This window comes from Trematomus bernacchii, unplaced genomic scaffold (genome assembly GCF_902827165.1).
Source record: "Trematomus bernacchii unplaced genomic scaffold, fTreBer1.1, whole genome shotgun sequence".
In the NCBI taxonomy this organism is placed as follows: Eukaryota; Metazoa; Chordata; class Actinopteri; order Perciformes; family Nototheniidae; genus Trematomus; species Trematomus bernacchii.
The window spans coordinates 2,817,038-2,838,071 of NW_022987582.1; the positions used below are offsets into that span (position 1 = coordinate 2,817,038).

General features: G+C 41.1%; 2 protein-coding genes across 2 annotated transcripts; one reads left to right on the forward strand and one right to left on the reverse strand.

The window, feature by feature from the left end:
* Positions 1 to 9,225: 9,225 nt before the first annotated feature.
* On the reverse strand, positions 9,226 to 12,904 carry sec61b (SEC61 translocon subunit beta). Its single transcript, XM_034128118.1, has 4 exons — positions 12,664 to 12,904; positions 12,004 to 12,101; positions 10,547 to 10,651; positions 9,226 to 9,749 (listed from the first exon to the last, which is right to left on the reverse strand). The coding sequence occupies exons 1-4, from the start codon at positions 12,664 to 12,666 to the stop codon at positions 9,662 to 9,664; spliced, it is 294 nt and encodes a 97-aa protein (XP_033984009.1). The 5' UTR covers positions 12,667 to 12,904; the 3' UTR covers positions 9,226 to 9,661.
* Positions 12,905 to 13,101: 197 nt separating this feature from the next.
* Positions 13,102 to 19,916, forward strand: alg2 (ALG2 alpha-1,3/1,6-mannosyltransferase). Its single transcript, XM_034127385.1, has 5 exons — positions 13,102 to 13,250; positions 13,853 to 14,024; positions 14,147 to 14,284; positions 15,164 to 15,331; positions 16,321 to 19,916. The coding sequence occupies exons 2-5, from the start codon at positions 13,854 to 13,856 to the stop codon at positions 17,059 to 17,061; spliced, it is 1,218 nt and encodes a 405-aa protein (XP_033983276.1). The 5' UTR covers positions 13,102 to 13,250; position 13,853; the 3' UTR covers positions 17,062 to 19,916.
* The last annotated feature ends 1,118 nt before the right edge of the window (positions 19,917 to 21,034 follow it).

Consider the following 21,034-nt stretch of genomic DNA (forward strand, 5'->3'; position numbering starts at 1 on the left):
GTTCTTCTTCTCATCAATTTATTCATGAGAGCAACTAGTGAACATCAGGGGGAAGCAGGCGCTCAGACCAGGTGAGGTAAAAGAAATAGGAAGAATAAAAAACAGGGACGGCAAGAAACCGAGTACATTAACTCAGATACTTTACAGGAGCTTGTTTATGTTACTAAATACTTCTACTCCATCTATAGGAGGGAAATATTAATAATACGTTCCAGGAGCTCCAACTAGCCGTTTTGGACAGAGAGTGAATACACATGCTATACAGAGATGCTGTATGAGAAACCAATGTGAGTTTGGAAAATTGCACAATATAAATCTATTCTAGTAGACCTCAACAATGGAAATATGATCATTAGAAATGGCCATGACATGGGACCTATACAATTCTACTCATGCATATCTGCAATATTAATATATCAGTTAAAGGAGACATTTTACTCTGATACTTGTAGTACATTTAGCTGATAACACTTGACTTTAACTTAAATGTGAATTTGATTGCTGGACTTTAAATCATCATCATCATAAGTAAAGGACCTAAATATGTCTTTTACCACTTTAAGAAAGAGAGGACGGGAGCTACGTTTAGAAAACAAGGGGGAAGGGAACATAAGAATAAGCTCCTATTATTATTTTTACATGAAAAAAACAACCCACACCTCACCCGAAGGCTACTGGAGAATTATGACTGGAGGACTGGCCTGTCATTATGTAATTATCCTTTATATTACTTGGGGCTTTGACAGGTGTATGTTCACACACACGCATTCATACTCGAACAAACACACATTAGGTCCCCAAACACTGACTTACACTTGAGCATTACGAGGGGTTTCCCTGCTCAGACCTGCAGGCAGCTGAGCGAGGGACAGTGATGGATCCGCTTACATCCAGAGAGTTAAGTATGGTATGTGCTCTTTCAGCAAATAGGAGCCCAGATACTCAAGCAATATGCAAATTCCTGCCTCTCGTGAGCAGAGAGAAAAGCTTATGCAACTATTCTGGAGGATGAGTAAGTCGTGGCAGTGTGTCAATACTGTGGCTGCTGATTCAGCAATACACCTGGTGAGAAGTTAGGAAAGCACTGACATTGGCTGAAGAGAATTAGAAATGAAAGTTTATTTGGAAAAGTGGTTGCACAAACATTCTTTGCATCCACATGTGTTAAATCTGACTTCAGGCCTCCATCACATGATAGAAACACTTGTTTCAGAGCAGCTAGGTTTTGTATTTGAAGCTGGGGAAATGCACTAAACAACAAACCGATTAACCTCTCCACTCCTCAAGCACTTCCACTCCCTGATCATGCACCCTCACCTACAGAGATCACAAATAACTTGCCCTGACAGACCTGTCAATGTGGAATGAACATGCCAAAGAACAGGGCGAACACATGCAATTTGCAAATGAGGCGGTCTGAAAGAAGTTTTGATTAGGAAGTTAAACAGCATACCTTAAGATATTTGGATCACAGAATCTTTCATTGCTTTTGCAACAAAGAGCTGCATAGTCAAATGTGTAGGCGAGGTATAATTTGATTGTTATGAATGTTGCTATGTGTTTTGTTGTTTGTTTACTGCTTGTTTCGCATACCACAAGTGGCCAACAAACGGGTTATTGATACAGAAAGATAGGAAGTTACACATTGACCGTTAAACAACTCTTGCAACCAAGCAGCTCAGCAGCAGAGGAGATGTTGTTTATTAGTTTATATGAAAGATGCTTGTTTGTGTTTGTCCAGCAAGCGTGTGACTAAAGGCTGCTCACATTGAATGTGACGGCCTTCTTCTTATATCAACGATGCAACTCTTCCACTCATTCTATGGAAAGCTTATTAAAGTCATAAACCACAAAACCGCCACGCCTGAAGTGTACAAGTTGGCTTGCGTGGTGCCGAAAGGGAGAGAAAGACACTCTGTTGGCAGCCATTAATGAAACATCTTGTAATAATCACTTAAACAACTATCCCTTATTCAAAAAGGAAACATCTAACGCACCCAATCCATGCATTTGTATTCTGTAATCGCACCACTTGTGATTCACCTGACAAAATCATTTTCTTTGAGACAAAACTGAATGTTATTTTATGCTATTCAACACTTTTCAACTTCTTCAGCTTTTTCCCATTCAGAACATTGATTTCAGTTTCTTTTTTTAATATAATGCAGGAGGTATTCAATTAAGAAGTCGGCATGGATGAATGAGCCAAGAAATGATGACAATGACTGATTCATAAAAAGGCTTGGCTCTATCTTTAAGAACATCTAAAAAGAAAGACAGTGCACGTCATTAATGAACTATTTCTGCTGTGAATGTGGGTTTATAATTATAAAACCATTGTAGGCAGCTTGTGTGTGAAGCTTGTGTTACGCTGGAATGCAAAAAGAAATGAAAGAAATATTGCAAGTAGAAAAAATGATGTGCTGAAAAAAACTAAGCATGCTCAGGATGCCTTTCAGACTATCAACATATTCTAATGAGGTCAATTATTATACAAGAGCAAGGTGATCCCCAGATTCAATGAACACCCCCCCCCCCCCCCTCCTTTTGGGAGCTCTGCACAAGGAGTGGAAAATACAGTCACCTAAAAATACACTGCACATAAACACACTTATAGCACATGGGAACACACACAAACCTTCGCAGCCACACACACCCCAAGTGGGTCTTTCATATTAGAAAGCACAGGGCTGACACCTGAGACCCTCAGCCGTGATACCCCCTCCTTACGCCTTAAATTAGCAAACCCGCGGCCAGTGTGTTCCAGAGGGTCCGGTCTGATCCGCTCTGCTGCGGGCCGGGGGACACATGCTGATGACATCACAGCGCAGTTGGCTCTGCATGCCAGTGGCAGTCACACGGGGCATCAGGCCTGACGTGGCCGTGCCGCTGATGGGAGGGGAAGTGTGGGAAAAGGTCAGAGAGACCAGCCTCCTTACTGGGATTCTCCTTACCGTAACACACCCCCATGCACACACTACTACGGCAACTTTACACACACACACAAAATCTCCCCAGGTGTTAAATGTACAGATTATTCAGCCTAACTTGAGAGACTTGTGCTACATCTCCCCCTCCCGCTCCTTTCAGTTTTTATCCAGCTCTCATCTTTGACTTTATTTGAACCTCCTCATTGTTCCATTCTTTTACATTTTCCACATATATTGCCATAGACTTGTTCAATGTCTCTTTGTTTTCTCCCCCCACCCAATGACAGTCTCCACTTGTTTCCATCTTCCTGTAGTTATTCATATCTCCCTGCAGCACCTTGCGCCCCTTCTTCTCTCTCTGTGTCACCTTTACAACTCTTTATAGCCTAGTTCTTTTCTTTCCTCTGTGCTTTTAACCTCACCCGTTAGAGCCATATCTTTCTTTAAGATATCATTTCGTTTTGTTGACAACTTCTGATCCCATTTGTACGTTTCTCGTTGTCACATGTACATATTTGAATGGCAACAAATCAGTAAATCCAAAACTAAATGAAAGGTTATTGTTTAATAGGCTTTATTTTCCTACTCTGTTTGTTCCACTCTTGAAATACAAGTTTCATTCAAATGAATAACAATTTTTCATAAACCTGTATCAGCTAAAATATGTAAGCCAACCATTTACTCTCCAGATCAGTTATCAAAGCACCGTGAAGAGGCCCCTCTCAAAACATGTGAATGATGTATGCATTGTGACTGAGGGTGTGACAACTCGAGAGAGACTGAGTGAGAATTCAGACTTAGCAGCTGTGTGCTTAACGTTTAATCCTGCAATAACTGTTATGAGCACAACGTTGACATATTTTGACCTTCTAAGTTGTAATGGCGAGCGTGTGAGATCAGACATAGGTCAGAGAAGCTCCAATATTCACTTTTTGTTGTTTCTGTCACCACTACCTCCAGAGGAAAATATCGGGCTTTTTAGCTGCTAAATGTGCCCCTGGTTGCTTACTGTGTATGTCCGCTGTTTAGTGCTCAGCAGTGTGCTGTGGATTTTGGGCTAAAACAAAGCTATGTGAGGGGTTTATAAAACAGTTTGCAGGTCTGAACACCAAAATAATGATCTGAAAGTTGCTTTAAAGCTGAGGAGAGCTGCAGATTCAGTTGATACATCAAGTGATTCATACATTAAATATTATGTTTTCATGGTTTTCACATAGTTATTTTGATACATTGAAACATTTCTACTTTAGCCACTTTGGTTTTATGGGAAAGTTACGTTTGTCAGGTAATGTACTTCAAGAATAGGTGTAATTTGTTTGTGTATGGTAGTGATGTGGATGGGCAGTGTAGACATACCCTGTCTATACACATGATCTGAGAATTGAGATATAACTGAGCAATACTTGTGTTAAAGTGCTTTCGGTTATAAAAAAATAAACACTAAAATGATTGTTTGAAATAATATACACAATAAACAGTTGTGTCACTTTCAATGCAACTAATTACAACTCTGCTAAAAAACACCCTGGGGGGACGCAGCAGTAATGAATAGAAATGTGAGCTTGTTATTGATAATCCTATTTGTTATAACAGGTTCCGCTGTCTTCAGGGTGAACGGGTTTCACGCTATTTATTTGACTTTCATAAAGCACGAGGTGAGTGTCACATTAGGGATCAGAGAGCGAGAGATGCAGACTCAGCCTTGGCTCTGACTCCAGCTCTCTTATTTCCCTCTGAAGGGGAGTCCAGGAAGATCAGGGAGTCTCCGGCATGCAAACACATTCACAAATGCTCTCTCCGTGTCCCAGCACCCTCTGACCCTCCTGTCACCCACACAGTTCATATGACAGCGACCATGTGGTCTGGATGCAGAATACGGAGTCAGATTATTTTACAGTGAACAAGCTATCGCCTCTCAGCAGACCTGCTACTCTATCTATTAGGTGTTAAGTGAGTGCTTCACCAATTTGCTGATACGTTACTGACGAATCGCTGCTTGATCTCTGGTCTTATGATCACAGCGACTGGGTCAACATGAACACACAATACAATAAAGATTTAAACATGTATGTATGATAAGCCAAATACCTTTTTCATTTCCGATCCTCAGAGGTGAGAAGAAACAGAACAAAACTGCATACATGTATTTAGTTACTGCACTTCGGTAGCATTTGGATGATTACAACATATGTTTGTTTATAGAGTAAAACAAATACTCAACAATGACAACCCAATAGAAGCAATACAGAAAAATGAATGTAGAAATGAATGTTGAACACAACTGTTTTATGCAACTTCATACTTCTTTAAGTAGGAGCACAATCAATGTAAAGATCTTTTGATGTAACTCAACCGCATTCGTCTGAAGGTAATGCTTGCAACAACAAACAAACAAAAAATGAAATGTGATGCCATCCATTATAGATTAAGCAACCCATAAAAGCTCAGTTAAAGCATTACATGGATTTATTTAAAATTCTTGCACATTGTCAGAAATATAACACTTTGAAAGGGACAATTCCCTAGAATAAATACATTAACTTATGACACTAAAGTAGGAAGTTGCATTTTTTAAATTCTTTATAACTTTATTTACTTTAAAATAGAATAGGGAGGGATGAAACCCTCTTTAATGGTCACACATGCAGAGCACACAGCACACACAGTGAAATTTGGCCTCTGCTTTTAACCCATCCTAGTACAAGGAGTCTAGTACTAGGAGCAGTGGGCAGCTATTGTACAGCGCCCGGGGAGCAATGGGAGTGGGGGGGGAAGGGGGGTGTCCGGTGCCTTGCTCAAGGGCACCACGGCAGGGCAGGAGGTGAACTGGGACCTCTCCAAGTAGAAGTCCACACTCCATATTAGGTCTGGTCGGGGACTTGAACCAGCGACCCTACGGCTCCCAGTCCAAGCCCCTACTGACTGAGCCACTGCCGGACATGTAAAAACATGTAAAAAAAACAAAAAAAAAACATGTAAAAACATGTATATTGTTTTATTGCTGCTTCTCTTGCTGCTGTCACAGGTGTCCCTGTTTCCCCCTAACCAGCTCTCAGTTTTTGGGACATCCCTCATGATTCACTTGGTCAGCGAGCAAGGATCGATTCCAGCCGCCTGTCGATTCAAACCACGCTTTACCAACCATGTGATCTGTTCAAAAGCACACACATAGTTGACATGTGTGCGTGCATGACTGAGCGCTCACACTCATCTAAAGAAGGAATATCCTGCGCAGATTTAAAAAGGAAATAAGATGTTCAAATCATAGGCCCATAAACAGTATGTATAGGATGAGTGACAGCCATATAGAAAGAGGGACTGCTTTTAACGGCTACTTTTTCCTTCATGATAACAAATAGATGTGTTTTGTAGAACAGAAAGTACATGTGACCTATTTACAAGTCTCCTCTCGAGTGTGTATGTGCGCACACATGTGCATGCTCACCTCTGTATATGTGAGGGGCCTTCCCTTGTAAGAACATGTGGTTTCTTCACAGGATATGGGTTTCTGGTGAAAAAGACACAGAGGAAGCTCTCTGAAGAAATCTTCTCTTTTTTCTTTCACTCTACCCTTTCTCTTACTTCTCTCTTTCTTTCCACGAGACACATTTCACCTCAAATGTTCAGGAGGGTTTTTGTAGAATATAGAGACCCTTTACACGTCTGGCAACTAAGACCTGGTGTGTTTCTTTTATCAATGGAGGGCTAAAGAAATAGAGGTAACACCTATTTTTAATGCATTGCAACAAAGAAAGTTGCACAGTAACTCTGATTTAATGATTTATATCAAATTCTAAAGATTAATATTTTGGTTTCCAGCCTTCTGTAAAAGAAAATCTATTAATCGGGGTAATATTTAGTCATTATTATAGTGTAAAAACAATATCTACAAACCAACATCACAAACTGGAGAATCACCAGACTAAAACTATTTTTGAACCTTTACGCCCTGAATGATTGAAGAGAAATATTGATGTAGACTAAGGACTCTACCTCATTTCTCCCCCTTGATGAAACACTGACTTGTATAGACGGTGTCAGGAGGAATTTGTAACTACAGGTTGCAGCGGGGGGTGCGCTCCACATGCTTCCTGGGCCTGGGACAGCTTCGCCACTGCTCCTTCATATTTAATTGTTACGTTGAATTATTCTGGCTCACTGTCGTGTTGTGCCACCATGAATTGGGCCGCAGAGTTTGTGGATGTGTGTGTGTGTGTGTGTGTGTGTGTGTGTGTGTGTGTGTGTGTGTGTGTGTGTGTGTGTGTGTGTGTGTGTGTGTGTGTTGTGTGTGTGTGTGTGTGTGTGTGTGTGTGTGTGTGTGTGTGTGTCTGTTTGTGTAGGACAGGGACGAGAGGGAGTGATGTGGCAGTAGTGCCCGAGTTCACCACGAACACTGAAAGCCTGTGGGAAAGCAGAGCCATAGCAACAGTATTAATAAATGATCAGAATTAAAATGCTACGTTTAAAACAAGGTACAAGCTCTCTCACACACACACACACACACACACACACACACACACACACACACACACACACACACACACACACACACACACACACACACACACACACACACACACACACACACACACACACACAACACGGGAGCACAGGTAGAAGGCAGCTGGCTGGTGGTTTCATATTCAACACAGGTAACCTGGTGATGCAGAACTACTTCTACAGCCAGCAGCTCACAGCTTTATACTGAACATCATGTCACCAATGCTTCTCCAGCTTATACACTGTTTTATTGGGTGGAACAAATCAAATGTGGACAAATCATAGCTGAAGGTTTTTAGCATCACTCAGCTCAGTCAGTTCTGGCTATGAAGCGTTTGAGTGTAAAACAGATGGTGATTGGATAAACATACATGTTTTTCCTGATGATATATTAGGTAAAAAGTAATCCCCACACTGAACATGTTTCCATGCCTCTCCTCACTGGTATATCTTGATATTCTATGAGACAGTTAGATTCAGAAAATAGACTGCAGCGCCCCCCTCAGGAAAAGAGAAAAAAGAATTCAGATGAAGGACATTGAGGGTCTTTCAGCAGTTTTAGAGAAAATCTTAAATGCATTGAGTGTTTTTTGCAAGCCGATTTTTATATTAACAAAAAACAACAGCCAGCTTTTTGGCTCCAAAGTTGCACACAAACTTCTTGGTTTATAGTTTTTTTTAGAGAATGATTTAAATTAAAACGTTTACTGTGCTTTAGATATAAGTAGTACTTCCTCTAAAACATCAATTGTTTGTTGTGCTTCATTCCTTTTGACCCACTAAAAGACAAAGAACATGGGAAAAGAGGAAACACTAATACACTGTATAGTAAGTATGTAGCCATCGGTATGTAAGTCATCAGACATAACCCATAAAACTCCTGATGTGTGTGAATGCCTTCTGGTGTAACTTTGACACTTCAAAGACTTCAATAACCCCTTTTCAAAAACTAATTTGACCTGTCTGCAATTATTGAGAGTGGCAGAAAAGAGCTGCAGTTCGGCTGGTGAGAATAAACCCCGGGGCAGACCATGTTGGAGGATGATGCCTTTGAACCTTTAGAGGTGTTCTTATTTAAAAGTAAACGTTCATCATTTCAAACCTTTATTTAGCCAGGTGGTCCCATTGAGATCATCGATCTCTTTTTCAAGGGAGACTTCAGTTTAAAGTAGCCGGTATAATGCATACCGTATATAATCACAAGTCTGGACTCCTCTGATCATGCAGATAAGATGATGTGGAGTATCCGTGCTGTGAAATATTGTTGAGCATGACTTGGAGAGTGGACAAACATTTCAGATGGTGATGATATGAAAGAGTATGAAATGCGTTTTCTAGGGTGACTTACATCTGTCCAGGGACTACAGATGAAAAATAGCTTCTTGGCTAACTCTGGCACATTTACAGAATTATTCATGTGCACTGTCCCTTTTAAATAAATAAAAGATTACGAGTATACATGTAGTTTTAGTATTTCAGATTTGACACATATAAAAGAATGATTACTGAGAGTTATGGGCAAATCATCCAGTTAGTTACAAGTGGCTGGACTGTTTAAATCAAGCATTAAGCTTTAGGGGAACTGTGTAATCACAATTCTGTGAACATTTGGATAATTCCTGTTCTGTATGAGGATATTTTGCTGAAAAAAAGGTTTTACGATGCCTTGTGACAAAATGTACAGCTTTCAATAGTCTGGAAGAGAGATCAAAGAGAGAATATAAAATATGTTTGTGAAGGAGCTTTTCTCATTAATTATGTCTGAACAAAATAAGAGTAAACTTCCACATGCACATAGATTTTTACTTTTTTATTGTACAATATTACAATTACATTTGTACAAATGTTGTTAACAATGAAAAAAAAAAGTCAATTCAGGCTACAAGAGGAAATGTTTGCTGGGGCCTGAAAACAACAATGTCCTTGAAAGCTGCACTGAACTTGAATGCAGCTGCTGCTCGGAGGTGGGCCATATACAAAAACACAGACATGGCTTCCTCACCTTCACCCCATCAGTTATTTAAAACACAGGAGGGGGCAGAAGCAAGGTGGATACCCACATCAGTGCAGATGAAAATCATGTACTGAATAAAAAAAAAAGTTTGTGTGTCTGCGTGTGTTGTAGTGCAGAAGGGAAGCGGGGGGGGGGGGGTTGTTGTTCATTTGTCGTTTGGTCCAGGTCCAATGTGTTAAGAAGCCGAGGCGCAGGGTCAGAGGTCGTCAGGCGGAGTTTAAGAGCGGGTGTACTTTCCCCAGATGTGCAGCATGAAGACGGAGGCGATGAAGAGCAGACTCATCACCAGCACGGGCACCGGGCCGCTGTCACAACAAAGAGAGAATGATCAACACTCGGATAAACACACAAACAGAAATCCCATAATTTGCTCTAAGCCCGACCACACATGAGTCTTAGTAGAGCGGCTGATTGTATTGATGAGCTTAGGAAACAAGGAGGCGCCCTCATCTCTGAAGGAGGGACTGAGTGGGGGTGTGGGGTGGAGAGGCGCATCACTAAGTAGCAGCATTGCCATGCCAACCATCTCCTCTGCGGCCCCCTCCTCTCCCTGTCAGAAGGCTGTAATTGAGTTGACCTTTCAGAGTGCATCCTTTAATGAAGCTTTGAGGCCGGCGTCTAACGCAGGAACAAACACGCACTCGATATAAAGCACTGTATGGCGAGTCTGCCCTCCTTCGACTGCTGGAGAGACACTCAATAACCACCACGGCACCATCGATCAGCCATTGCCAGGAGACCTCCTCTAATATTAAGGCAGCGGATGCAGCAGAATAGAACTTTATGGAGGTTGAGAGTTTTCCAAAAGTGTGCTTTGCTATCACTCGTAATGTTTTGTGAGTATATAAAGACACAGACTTAAATGAAGCTGATCCACCACTTAGAGATGATTTGTTTTACCACAGAGGCACGTCTACCCAATTTCCTGTCATTAAACATTCCTCGCATCCTACCTGATGAACATGTACAACACTAATCATAGCGAGTGTCGGAAATCCTGAGTATTAAGTGCGTGTTTGTGAGTGGGATGTAGAAATGTCAAGAGGCTAAATTGGTTGCAGTGTGTATGTTCCTGTGTTTTGCTTTTAGAAATGACACATACACTTTGAGGCCTGGCGAGTCTTCTGTGTAGAAGCGCCACATGCCACCGGTGCCCGCCGATCCTGTGGTCCTGCCACCGCTGCGTGTGCCACTGCTGGTGGCTTTCCTGTGGGACACACACATAATTCTCAGTCAAAAACATATCGACACAGCAACGTGTTTGAATGACTTAACAGAGCTCAATATAAAGGGCATAATAACCCGATCTTAAACGCTTCCTAGTTTCTCTTTGTAAAAGGTTTTTCATAAATATAAAATGTGATGTCTCAAAGAACTTTATTTTAAAACAAGACAACTAGAACAGAAACACACTTTTGAGTGCAGGGTAGAAACGGGGAGGGGGTATAACATGAAACAAAGGAACAAAGGTCACATGGCTGGAATCGAACCCAGGACATTGTATTCACAATGGAACCAACTACAGTAGCTGCTGATGAAAGAGCAGATTGATTCATGGCTGCTTCACTCATGTGATGAGATTAAACGGAGGTTAATGAGGTAATGAAGACGACGATAGTAATGGGTAATAATAAGAGGTAAGAGCCAGCCTCTGATTAAACACTGATTAAGCCCACAGCACAGCATCTATCCCTCATATAAACAGGGAGCACAACAAATAAAGTGATGGCTATCTGAAATTCATCAATAAGTCTTTACAGTGTGATGACATGAGCAGGCGGGGTCAATGCTGAGGGTATTTGAAAAATAATTGTAGAGAATGTGTGCAGGATAAAGAGGCTGGATAACTTATTTCTCAGGTTTAATGTAAAGTTGTCTTCAATGGCCACTTTTTCACATTGGTGTCCAACATACAGATATTTGACCAATAGAGAATAAATATAAAAGTGTCTTGTGCATGAGGACAAAAAGGTCACCACAACATCCTCAACGCTGCTAGGCAGTCATTCTCAAAGTGTCTCACTCTACTGGTGGGATTACTTAAATCCTATAAAATAGTCTTCAATGTGGTGTTTTGAGCTGACCCCTCTTAGTCTCTTGGTGTTGATCAACTTAACATCTTGATTATTGAGTTGATTATTTTTATAAAGCTTTTTTTAATGCCGAGTAAATTATTTCCAGAAAACCTATAAATAATTCTGAATTGATGAATTGAAGCATTGCTTTGATTCTTTGAGGGGAAAATCTGTTGATTAAATCAGTTAAATCGATGATTTGATCAATTTTAGTATAAGTCGACTATATTCTCTTTAGTCTTGAATGGCCGTAGTATTGATGATGGTGGGGATGATGATGATGATGATGATGGGGAAACGTGTCTAAAAAGCCTGACTAAAATGTCCAACAGTTGTTCATATGGGATAACATCTGTTGATTGGAATGACTTTTGAGGTTACTGCATCAGTTTAGTCACGTCTGCCGCACATCTGTATACACGTGTGCAGAGTGTTCTCACTTGTCACCTGGATGAAGAGTAAAAGTTCTGTAGATTGTGTGTACCTTTGCCTGACTGTGGATCCTGCTGCGCGAGGGGCCACAGTCTTACTGGGGGAACGGCTCGAGGCCCCAACATTGGTTGCACTTGCTGCTGGTCCAGGCTGAGGGGAAGACACCAGAATGAATACATATTACATTACATTACATGTTACTTGTTAGACATATGAACAGTCTCCCCTCCATTATATCCTCTTCCATGCATTCTGTCTACTCTCTGTCACATACATTTAAAAACATTTACAGCTAAAACATAATAATCCATAATCTTCAGATAAGGAGTTATCAAACAATAAAGTATGAAAAGCTCAGTCACATTTGATTATTAACTGTACAGTGCGTTTATGTCAGAGAGTGATGGCAAAGGCCTTTAACTACAAGTGCGCACCTTTCATTGAGTTCAACTTCTACTGATCACATGCAGAGTTTCAACTAAATGTGCGTACTAGCGTACATAAATCATTCATCTAGTCCATTGCCAGCTTTACATTTGTATTTTTGGACTGTTTAACTGGTTGAAAGAGAGCCACGTCCACAAATGATTAGCTAACATTAGCAAGCTAGCTAACAGATAGCAAATCCATAGATGGGGGCTTACGTTAAAACAGTAAATGTGAGCGTGTTTGCTTTACCAGTAACATTTGTAGATGGAGTCGAGTATCTTACCATTTTGTTGTTTGTGTTGTTGTCCCGATGCAAGTTAAAAAGCCAGAGCCTTCTTCAAGATGATGTCCACGTCAAATGAATAGCAGACAGCCGGCGTGTGAATTGGTCAAAACTTGAGAAGATCCCACAGAGCTGACGTCTATCTAAAAAGGACACGACTGCAAAACACAAGACCAGCGCAGGTGACCGAGCAGATGCCTGACTGTCTGATCCCGTTCACCCAATAACATAATGAACTCAACCTTAGTTTTAGAGCTTGTTTTCTGTGCCACTTAAATTCAACTTGTTTTAATCGCCTATACGTGTTTTAGTGTACTTGATTTTGTGTATTCTCGTACTTTAATTCAAAGGCACGTTTTTGGTCAGCCTTGATTTTGAAGGAGACGTGTCTCACAGGAAGCGCCTACATGAGTAGAGGAAACTAGCGCCATTGTGGCTCAAACACGAAGCGCAACTAGCCTGACCACAACACATAATTTGAGCCAACATGGCGTCCTAACGTTAGAGTTTCCTGACAGTTGTACATGCTGATACTGGCTTCGAGACAAGCATAATCACAGGTTTCAAAACTCGGACAAGATCCAAAGGTAAATATAACTCAACCATTATTAGATTATACGGAGATGTAGTTTTGTTCACGAAAGACAACTGCCCATAAAGTCAGCTTTCTGAACGATTATTTCATTAGCTACATAGGCTAGCATGCATAATATTTTCAACGTTACGTCAAACATACACAAGACATTGATTTATATTCTTGCTATCAGTCTGACTTATCCTTAAACGTAAAATCAGCTGGAGGTTTTCCTCCATGACAGAAACAATTTGCTGCTAAAAAGTCCTAATATTAAGGGCTTCAAGGGTTAAGAGTTTTGAATTCTGGTTACATGGAGAGAGTTGTTTGTTTAAACCATCATCAAAAACAATTGAAATTCATTTTCTCTGTTACTCAGATTTAGGCTGTAATTCCCATAAATGTTTATTGTGTCATCATGCATATACACTTTGTACTTCTGTCTTTGTGAATATTCAAACTGTCTATTGTCTCACTGTGCTCCTCCATTTATCTGTCCTTCTGCATGACACAGTGATGTACAATGTGTTTAACTTTAACCCTCTCTGCAACAAGTATTGTCTTGTGGTAACATTTATACCAGATTCAATTTGAACTTTATACATTTGTGTGCAGGATGGCGCGGGTGGTGTTCCTCCATCCAGACCTGGGTATTGGTGGAGCTGAGCGTCTGGTGGTCGATGCTGCTGTCGCTCTGAAGTCTAAAGGATGCAGCGTTCAGATATGGACGGCCCATTACGACCCAACCCACTGCTTCTCTGAGACGCTGGATCCAGAACTGCCTGTGGTACGTAAACTCACACCTTCCTACCTGATACTGTTGCTCAAAGATCCACAACAAAGACAAAGAATAGTAAACTCTAAAGATACTTGCATAATACTTAATTGTTTCTATTGCTCTTCTTATAGGTATGTGTGGGGGATTGGCTACCCACAAATGTGTTTGGTTACCTGCATGCCCTGTGTGCCTACCTGAGGATGATCTTCGTCGCCCTCTACCTGGTCTTCCTCAGCGGGGTGGAGTACGATGTCATCTTCTGTGATCAAGTGAGTTGTGTCATACAGGAAAAACGTATCCCTCTGTCTGGTCACTCATTGTAGTTCCCCTGAGCTTTCTGCAGCTCCTAACTGTCTCTTTTGCTCAGATAATTTGTTCCATTGCAAACAGTGGTCTGTCTCTATTGCCCCTTTCACACCAACGCGGTTCCCGTTCTAGCTCCGTGCTTGCGCTCTTCTGGTTCGGAACCGGTGTCTCCTTTTTGTGACACACCTCTTTACTATACCATACCGTAAGGTGTACACTCCCTTGCCTGTTCCACTTGCCACTGTGTTGCACAAATACGCACAGGTATCAACTTTCTCTTGTAAATAATTACAAAGGGTTTCCATGGTTGCTAGAAATCCTTGAACACTTTAGATTTTTGAAAAGTGCTTAGGTTTTGAATAAAGTGCCTGAAACGGCATGAACATATTTAGGCTACATGATGCCAAGTCTAACAAACAGATGACACTTTTTGAAACATAAAACTTGTGTTTTCCATCATTTTTCCACACTTTTGTTGAATGCAGAAATGTAATTGTCTTTAGCAAAATATGAACTTAATTGTTGTGATGAAAAAATGCAATCATCCTAGACTGTATGAACAGTATGTACTGTATACAAAAATGTATTTTACCGCTGTAAACGGCAGAAAAAGCTTGAACATGCACCTTTTTAAATGCTTGAAAATAGCTTGAATTGGCTTTGGAAAGCGTGCAGGAACCAGTACAGAAATAACTCAATATTAAGCAAGGTACAGGGTGACAGTAGGAGAAGCCAATCAAACAACATTTTATTTAAACGTCACATATAGCTTGACCAGTACTTCTCTTCGGATGTGTGTTTACTGGTACATTTCTGATCATACACCTTTCATTCTACACCAGGTGTCAGTGTGTATCCCGGTGCTGCGACTGTCCCGTCACAGGAAGAAGGTTTTGTTTTACTGTCACTTCCCAGACCAGCTGCTGACCCAGAGGAAGTCGGCCCTGAAGAAGCTTTACCGTGCTCCCATCGACTGGATGGAGGAGCGCACCACTGGCATGGCTGACATGGTACGACTCAGGCTTTAAGGCTGTGTCATTGTGATGGCCTTTCTACTAAGAAGGCTAGACTGAGTCACGGTTACAATCTGATTTTATCCAGAATAAGAATGTCATTTATATAGCATTTTGGTAAATAAATGTTTTACAAACTTTAACACAGTATAAAACCTACATGTATTATATCAAGATTAAAAACAAAATAGTTGCTATTCATTCTCAAAAGATGCTCCTGATGCGACCTAAGTGTTTGAAGGACACTTGATAGTAAATGCTGTGTGGTGTTATGGGTAGATTTGAGACGGGAGCTAAAACTATCCTAAATCATTTTTATAACTAATTGGATGACACAGTTTAGTTTTTCAATGTTATTTTAAATCCTTGTTTTGCCTATTGCAGACAGGAACATGATTTTCTAAGCAGTAACACGATTAATCAAATTAAATGTTGTGAAATTAGTTTATTCTGATGCTCAAAGTGGGTTAAAAGCACTGGATAGAAAATGGTAAATGTATATACTTACAGATCATTCATAAAATGTATCAATACTAGAATTTCCAGTGCAATGCCAGCAAAGGTAAAATGACATTTTTTTTTAAATAACCCAGTAGTTGAATTTCGGCAAGTTTGCTCATAATTACATCTATCTAAGCCTAATGTTGTTTAGAGAGGTGTACTTTCTCTTCCAGACTGAGGTTGGCTCTTAATAACTGCTTAAACTGTAATGTAAAGGAATACATCAAAATACAAGGTAAGGTTTATTGTTTTTAAGAGATTGAAAAAACCAAAGCGAATATTTAAAATGTGCTACAGCCTGATCTCTGCTGGCAAGCTGAAGTAAAAGCTCAGGGCCCTGATAGAAAATAAATTGACATTTAGGTTTCAAACTAGACGTTAATAATAAAAGACTGCAGGCTGTCATACACTTACTCAGAAGGAATTCAAATGCCTGTGCTATATGTGAGATCCTTATGAACTAATCTCTCTGTACTTCCTCTTAGATTCTGGTAAACAGCAAGTTCACCGCAGGCATCTTCAGCGAGACCTTTAGTGGTCTGAGAGGAGTTCAGACGGATGTCCTCTATCCCTCCCTCAACACAAGTACCTTTGACCAGCAGTCCACTGAAGCACGAGGCCTGGAAGGGCTTCTTCCCGAGGGGACCTCCTGCATGTTTCTCTCTCTGAACCGATACGAGAGGAAGAAGAATCTGGGGCTGGCTCTGGAGGCTCTCTCCGCCCTGAGGAGCCTCCTTCCTGCAGGCCAGAGAGCGGGTGTTCACCTGGTGGTGGCGGGGGGCTACGATGACAGAGTTACTGAGAATGTTCAACATTATACTGAACTGAAAGAGCTGGCAGCGCAGCTCCACCTGGAGGACTGTGTCACTTTCCTGCGCTCCCCCTCTGATTCAATGAAGGTGGCGCTGTTACGGGGCAGCGCAGCCGTGCTCTACACCCCGAGCAGAGAGCATTTTGGGATTGTTCCTGTAGAGGCCATGTACTGCTGTTGCCCTGTTATCGCGGTAAACTCTGGGGGCCCCCTGGAGAGCGTGGCAGACGGGGAGACAGGCTTCCTGTGTGAGCCCCTGGCCGAGGCCTTCTCTAAGGCCATGGAGAAGCTGGTGAGAGAGCCTCAGCTCCGCAGGGACATGGGACACGCCGGGAGGAGGAGGGTACAGGAGAAGTTCTCTCTTCAGGCCTTCTCAGACCAGCTGTATGGGTACATTGTCAAGCTGAGCCAGTGATGGTAACACAGAAGACAGGTTAAACAAACAATCCTAAACTGAACTGTGAATTGTCTGTGGTCCACTGGGGTCTGCAGTGAGGTGAAGTGAACGTCTTCTAACAGAGGAGGTGTGTGTAGATGTGCAGGGAGGTGGGAGTATTATCAGGACTCAGAGGAAAATCAATCAGCATTCCCCTGGAGAGGTTGCTGAGAGGAAAAAAAGGGCGGAATCTCTATACCAATTAAGACAAGAATAACGAGTTTACCTATATCTCTGGAAGAATACCACACCTGCAAGTGTGTATGTGAGTGTATGTGAGTGTATGTGAGTGTATGTGAGTGAGTGTGTGTGTGTGTGTGTGTGTGTGTGTGTGTGTGTGTGTGTGTGTGATATTGTACATGTGTAGCAGCGCCAGAACCAAGAGCCTAGCAAATGAGCATACCAAAAGGATTGATTGTTAGACAGAAATGTTTTGCACTGTGTATGTTTTTTGTCCCCCTTGCTTTGATACAGTAATCTTTGTCTTTGTGTGTTTGGGTGATGAAGAAGAAGAAGAATGTAGTTACCACCCTGTGCCATCAGGCAGTGCACAGCCCCAGATCGATAAACGGGATGCTTTCCTCCACTTCCTGTCCGCCCAGAGCTTTGTTCAAATCCTCGCATTCAGAAAACGCTGGCCTGTTCTGACTCTGGCTGCTGTGTGGAAGTTATTAGTGGATGATAGAGAGTGTTTGGCTTTATTAGAGGTCTAGTTGATGGGCAGTGGGACTCTGTCTGGGTCATTATCAACGAGGAGAATAGCAGAAGGTCATTGTGTCTCCAGCTGGCCTCCTCAGCCCTCCTACTGTATAGAAAAGCTTGTATTGACATTCCTGAAGTCTTAATAAACAAGAGGACACATACTTTCCTGACTCTTATGGGGTTTGCTTTGTTGCTAAGTTTGTTTGGCCTTTAATAGACTTTGCTAGGAACAGAAATGTTGTTAATGTTTTTTTCTCCTTTCGTTGAACAGATTTGATTGTTCCTTGTTGGTAAATTCTCAGACAATGAATCAGCTAAGGAGTTTTATTTTCGCTCATTAACAAAGTCAATTTGACAGATGTACGTGGGAGGCGCGCGCAGAACATCTTAAGTTTCTGTCTCCGTCCGTTGCTGCATTATCATGTTCAGAGTTTGAGACGTGTCCCCAGGTGCGTCGGTCTTGTTCTTAAAGGGAATCTAAAAAAAAAAAGTAAATAATAATTCGGACATCAAATCATATGGCTTAATATCAACCACACCACACAATCACTTAGTTAAACCAACCTGGTTGCACACAGCATGGCCGTATCCAACAAATGTGGCGAAATGCTCACTGTTGAAGTTCATCAGGTCGTATTTGAACTCCTGATGCAGAAAGGTCTCACAGCGATTGGTCTCCTGTGTAGATGGAAGCAGGTTGTGCTTGTTGTTGACCCTGATGCGAGTTCCCAACGGCACTTTGATCTCCGTAATGCGCGGAGTGCAGATCCTGGTCTTCCTCAGAACACGGTCACCTTTGACTTTGGAACCATTGTTGAAGGAGGCTGCGGCAGGCTCTCTGTGTCATGTTCTCATCTTTCAATAACCAATAAATACAGTGGAAAAAAGGACATTTCAGTACAATAAATCTGGTTGATTTTAAGTGACACTTTTTAAGTTCTACAAATGCAGTGTGATTATTTTAAATTAAGTCCCATTTCATTTTCTTACTCCAAAATGGAAAACACAGCCATCTCCAACATAAACGCCCCAAAGAGACAGTCCTGACCATGGATTTGCAAACTCAATCAATTCTCCAATCTCTGCTGTGGACACGCTCTGTTCAACCTAAAGGTAAAAAGGCTAAGTCAGAGCAGTGTACAGAATCCAAACATCGTTTTTCCTTGCAGAATTTAAATGAAGAAATGGTTTTCCATGATGGAAACCAGGGGGAAAAAAACAACTATGGACATAAAATCAAATGATTCGGCACTTTGATTTTTAAGAGAGCAACCTCAAAAAACAAGGGACATTTAAAATGGAAACTACATAAAACAAGATTTCTTTCAGCAGTATTTGAATGAGAATCACACTAATTAAACTTCAGATAAGTGCTATCAGAGTTTTCTTAGCTGTTGTCACCAACATACTTTCATTTTGTATACCACCTTTTAAATTGGGTGGCAAACATAGAGATGGATATACCTTGAAAGTACTGTGTGTACACCAAATGGTAATATAATAGATACGAAATAATTCTCACCTGTCGCCATGTCATTTGTGAAAAAAAGTCCATGGTTGCTGTGAGCTCAACAGACGGACTGAAGTGTATTTTCTCATTAATGGGACGCTGTGATGTTGTGTAATAAAACACCTTCAATAGCCGCAGTTAGCCTTGACTGCGACACTTTCAAAATGATAGGCAGTCTAATATGTTACCTATTAATCTAATATGTGCTCTTTTGTTCTGGTTCAGGCTGCCACTGTGAATCAGTTGATGTAAATATTATATAATTATTCAGATATTTGCTAAAGTTTGTTTAAAATGTGTGGTTAACCTGCATTGAGTTTTCAATTCCCGCTTCTCGTATTGATTCAGACATTTCTTCCGAGTCAATTTCAAAATCTGAAATGCAGAAAAACCAAACAGCGCTGCTGCTTGTTTTTCAGAACTGAAAACTATTTGTCCCTATAGATCCAATTAGTGCAGGTGGTTTAATTTGAAATAAATACTAAGGTCTAGCCTCAGTATACCTCAGTGATGCACCTCAGTCAATGTATAATAGTGATCCTGATATAGTTGGTGTGTGCTGAATGTATGCCTGTATTTTTTTTTTAAGGTGTTGGTTATATATAGGCTATTAAATGTCCGATTCAAATGTTCATGACATTAATTGTTGATATTCTTTCACATAAAAATAAGATTCACAATGAGATACTTAATTGCCTTTTTAAGGTAGTGTTAGGAATCTACTCTGTGAGCTCATGTAGAGCCAAGCGACAAAACTCATGACCACACATAAGGCATACATTATTTTTCTTAAATATAGCTTTGTATGAAATAGAGAAAGTGTGCCCAATTAATTTTTCCTTATGACCCAATCCACATTGTTGTTGTCTTAAACAAAATAACCCAATATATACGTACATAATCTTCATATATAATCATAAATATAACTGAGCTTTTCAAACCCTTTATGAAACATTGATGTGTTTATAAAAAGGAGAGAAAAGGGGATTTCCTGAGCGCACAATGTAGATATAAAACATATTTGTAACCTTTTTTTTGGTAAAAAAAATATATATTTAAAGCAAAAGCAGCAAGGTACAGTATGTGTGTGCATTTGTGGTTTACTGTTGTGTTTCCACATGCAGATGTATTGAGAGTAGATGATGCGGAGGGCATTGCTGCAGTGATTTAGGGGCCCCGCTGGAGCAGATGATAGAAAGGCCCCGTGGAGCCTGTAAGGGAGGGAGAGACACACAGACTCCTTTAAATGTGTCCCACTTTGCTGCGTACACAGAAAGATGGTGTCTGAAGTCTCATTTCTATCTCTTCCATTTTTTTCTCGGTCTTTTCAAAAAAAGAAATGTCTTTACCTTTAAGTTGTGGAAGAACCCCCCCCCCTACTTCAGTGCCCCGTGGTGGGGTGGTTATTGAGATCACGGTGTGTCTGAGTGGCAGCGATAACCGGTACCCAGGTGCCACTGGCACATGGTGTTTAATTAATTAATGAGACCGCGGGGTTGGTTTTTCCAATTCCAGCTAGCCAGCACCGGGGTGTGGGGGAGATAGCGGCGAAATGTTTAGGTGTGTGTTTGCAGGCGAGGAAGGGGAGATGTATGTGGAAGTGTGTGCGGGTTAGGAGTGTATATCTATTCTGTTGGCAGTTTGGGAGCTGGTTTCCTTGTTAGTGAAATATTAAATATGTATGGAATATTTTTACTCTGACTTTTAATCATGCCATAGGATTGGGAGTTAATCATGGGC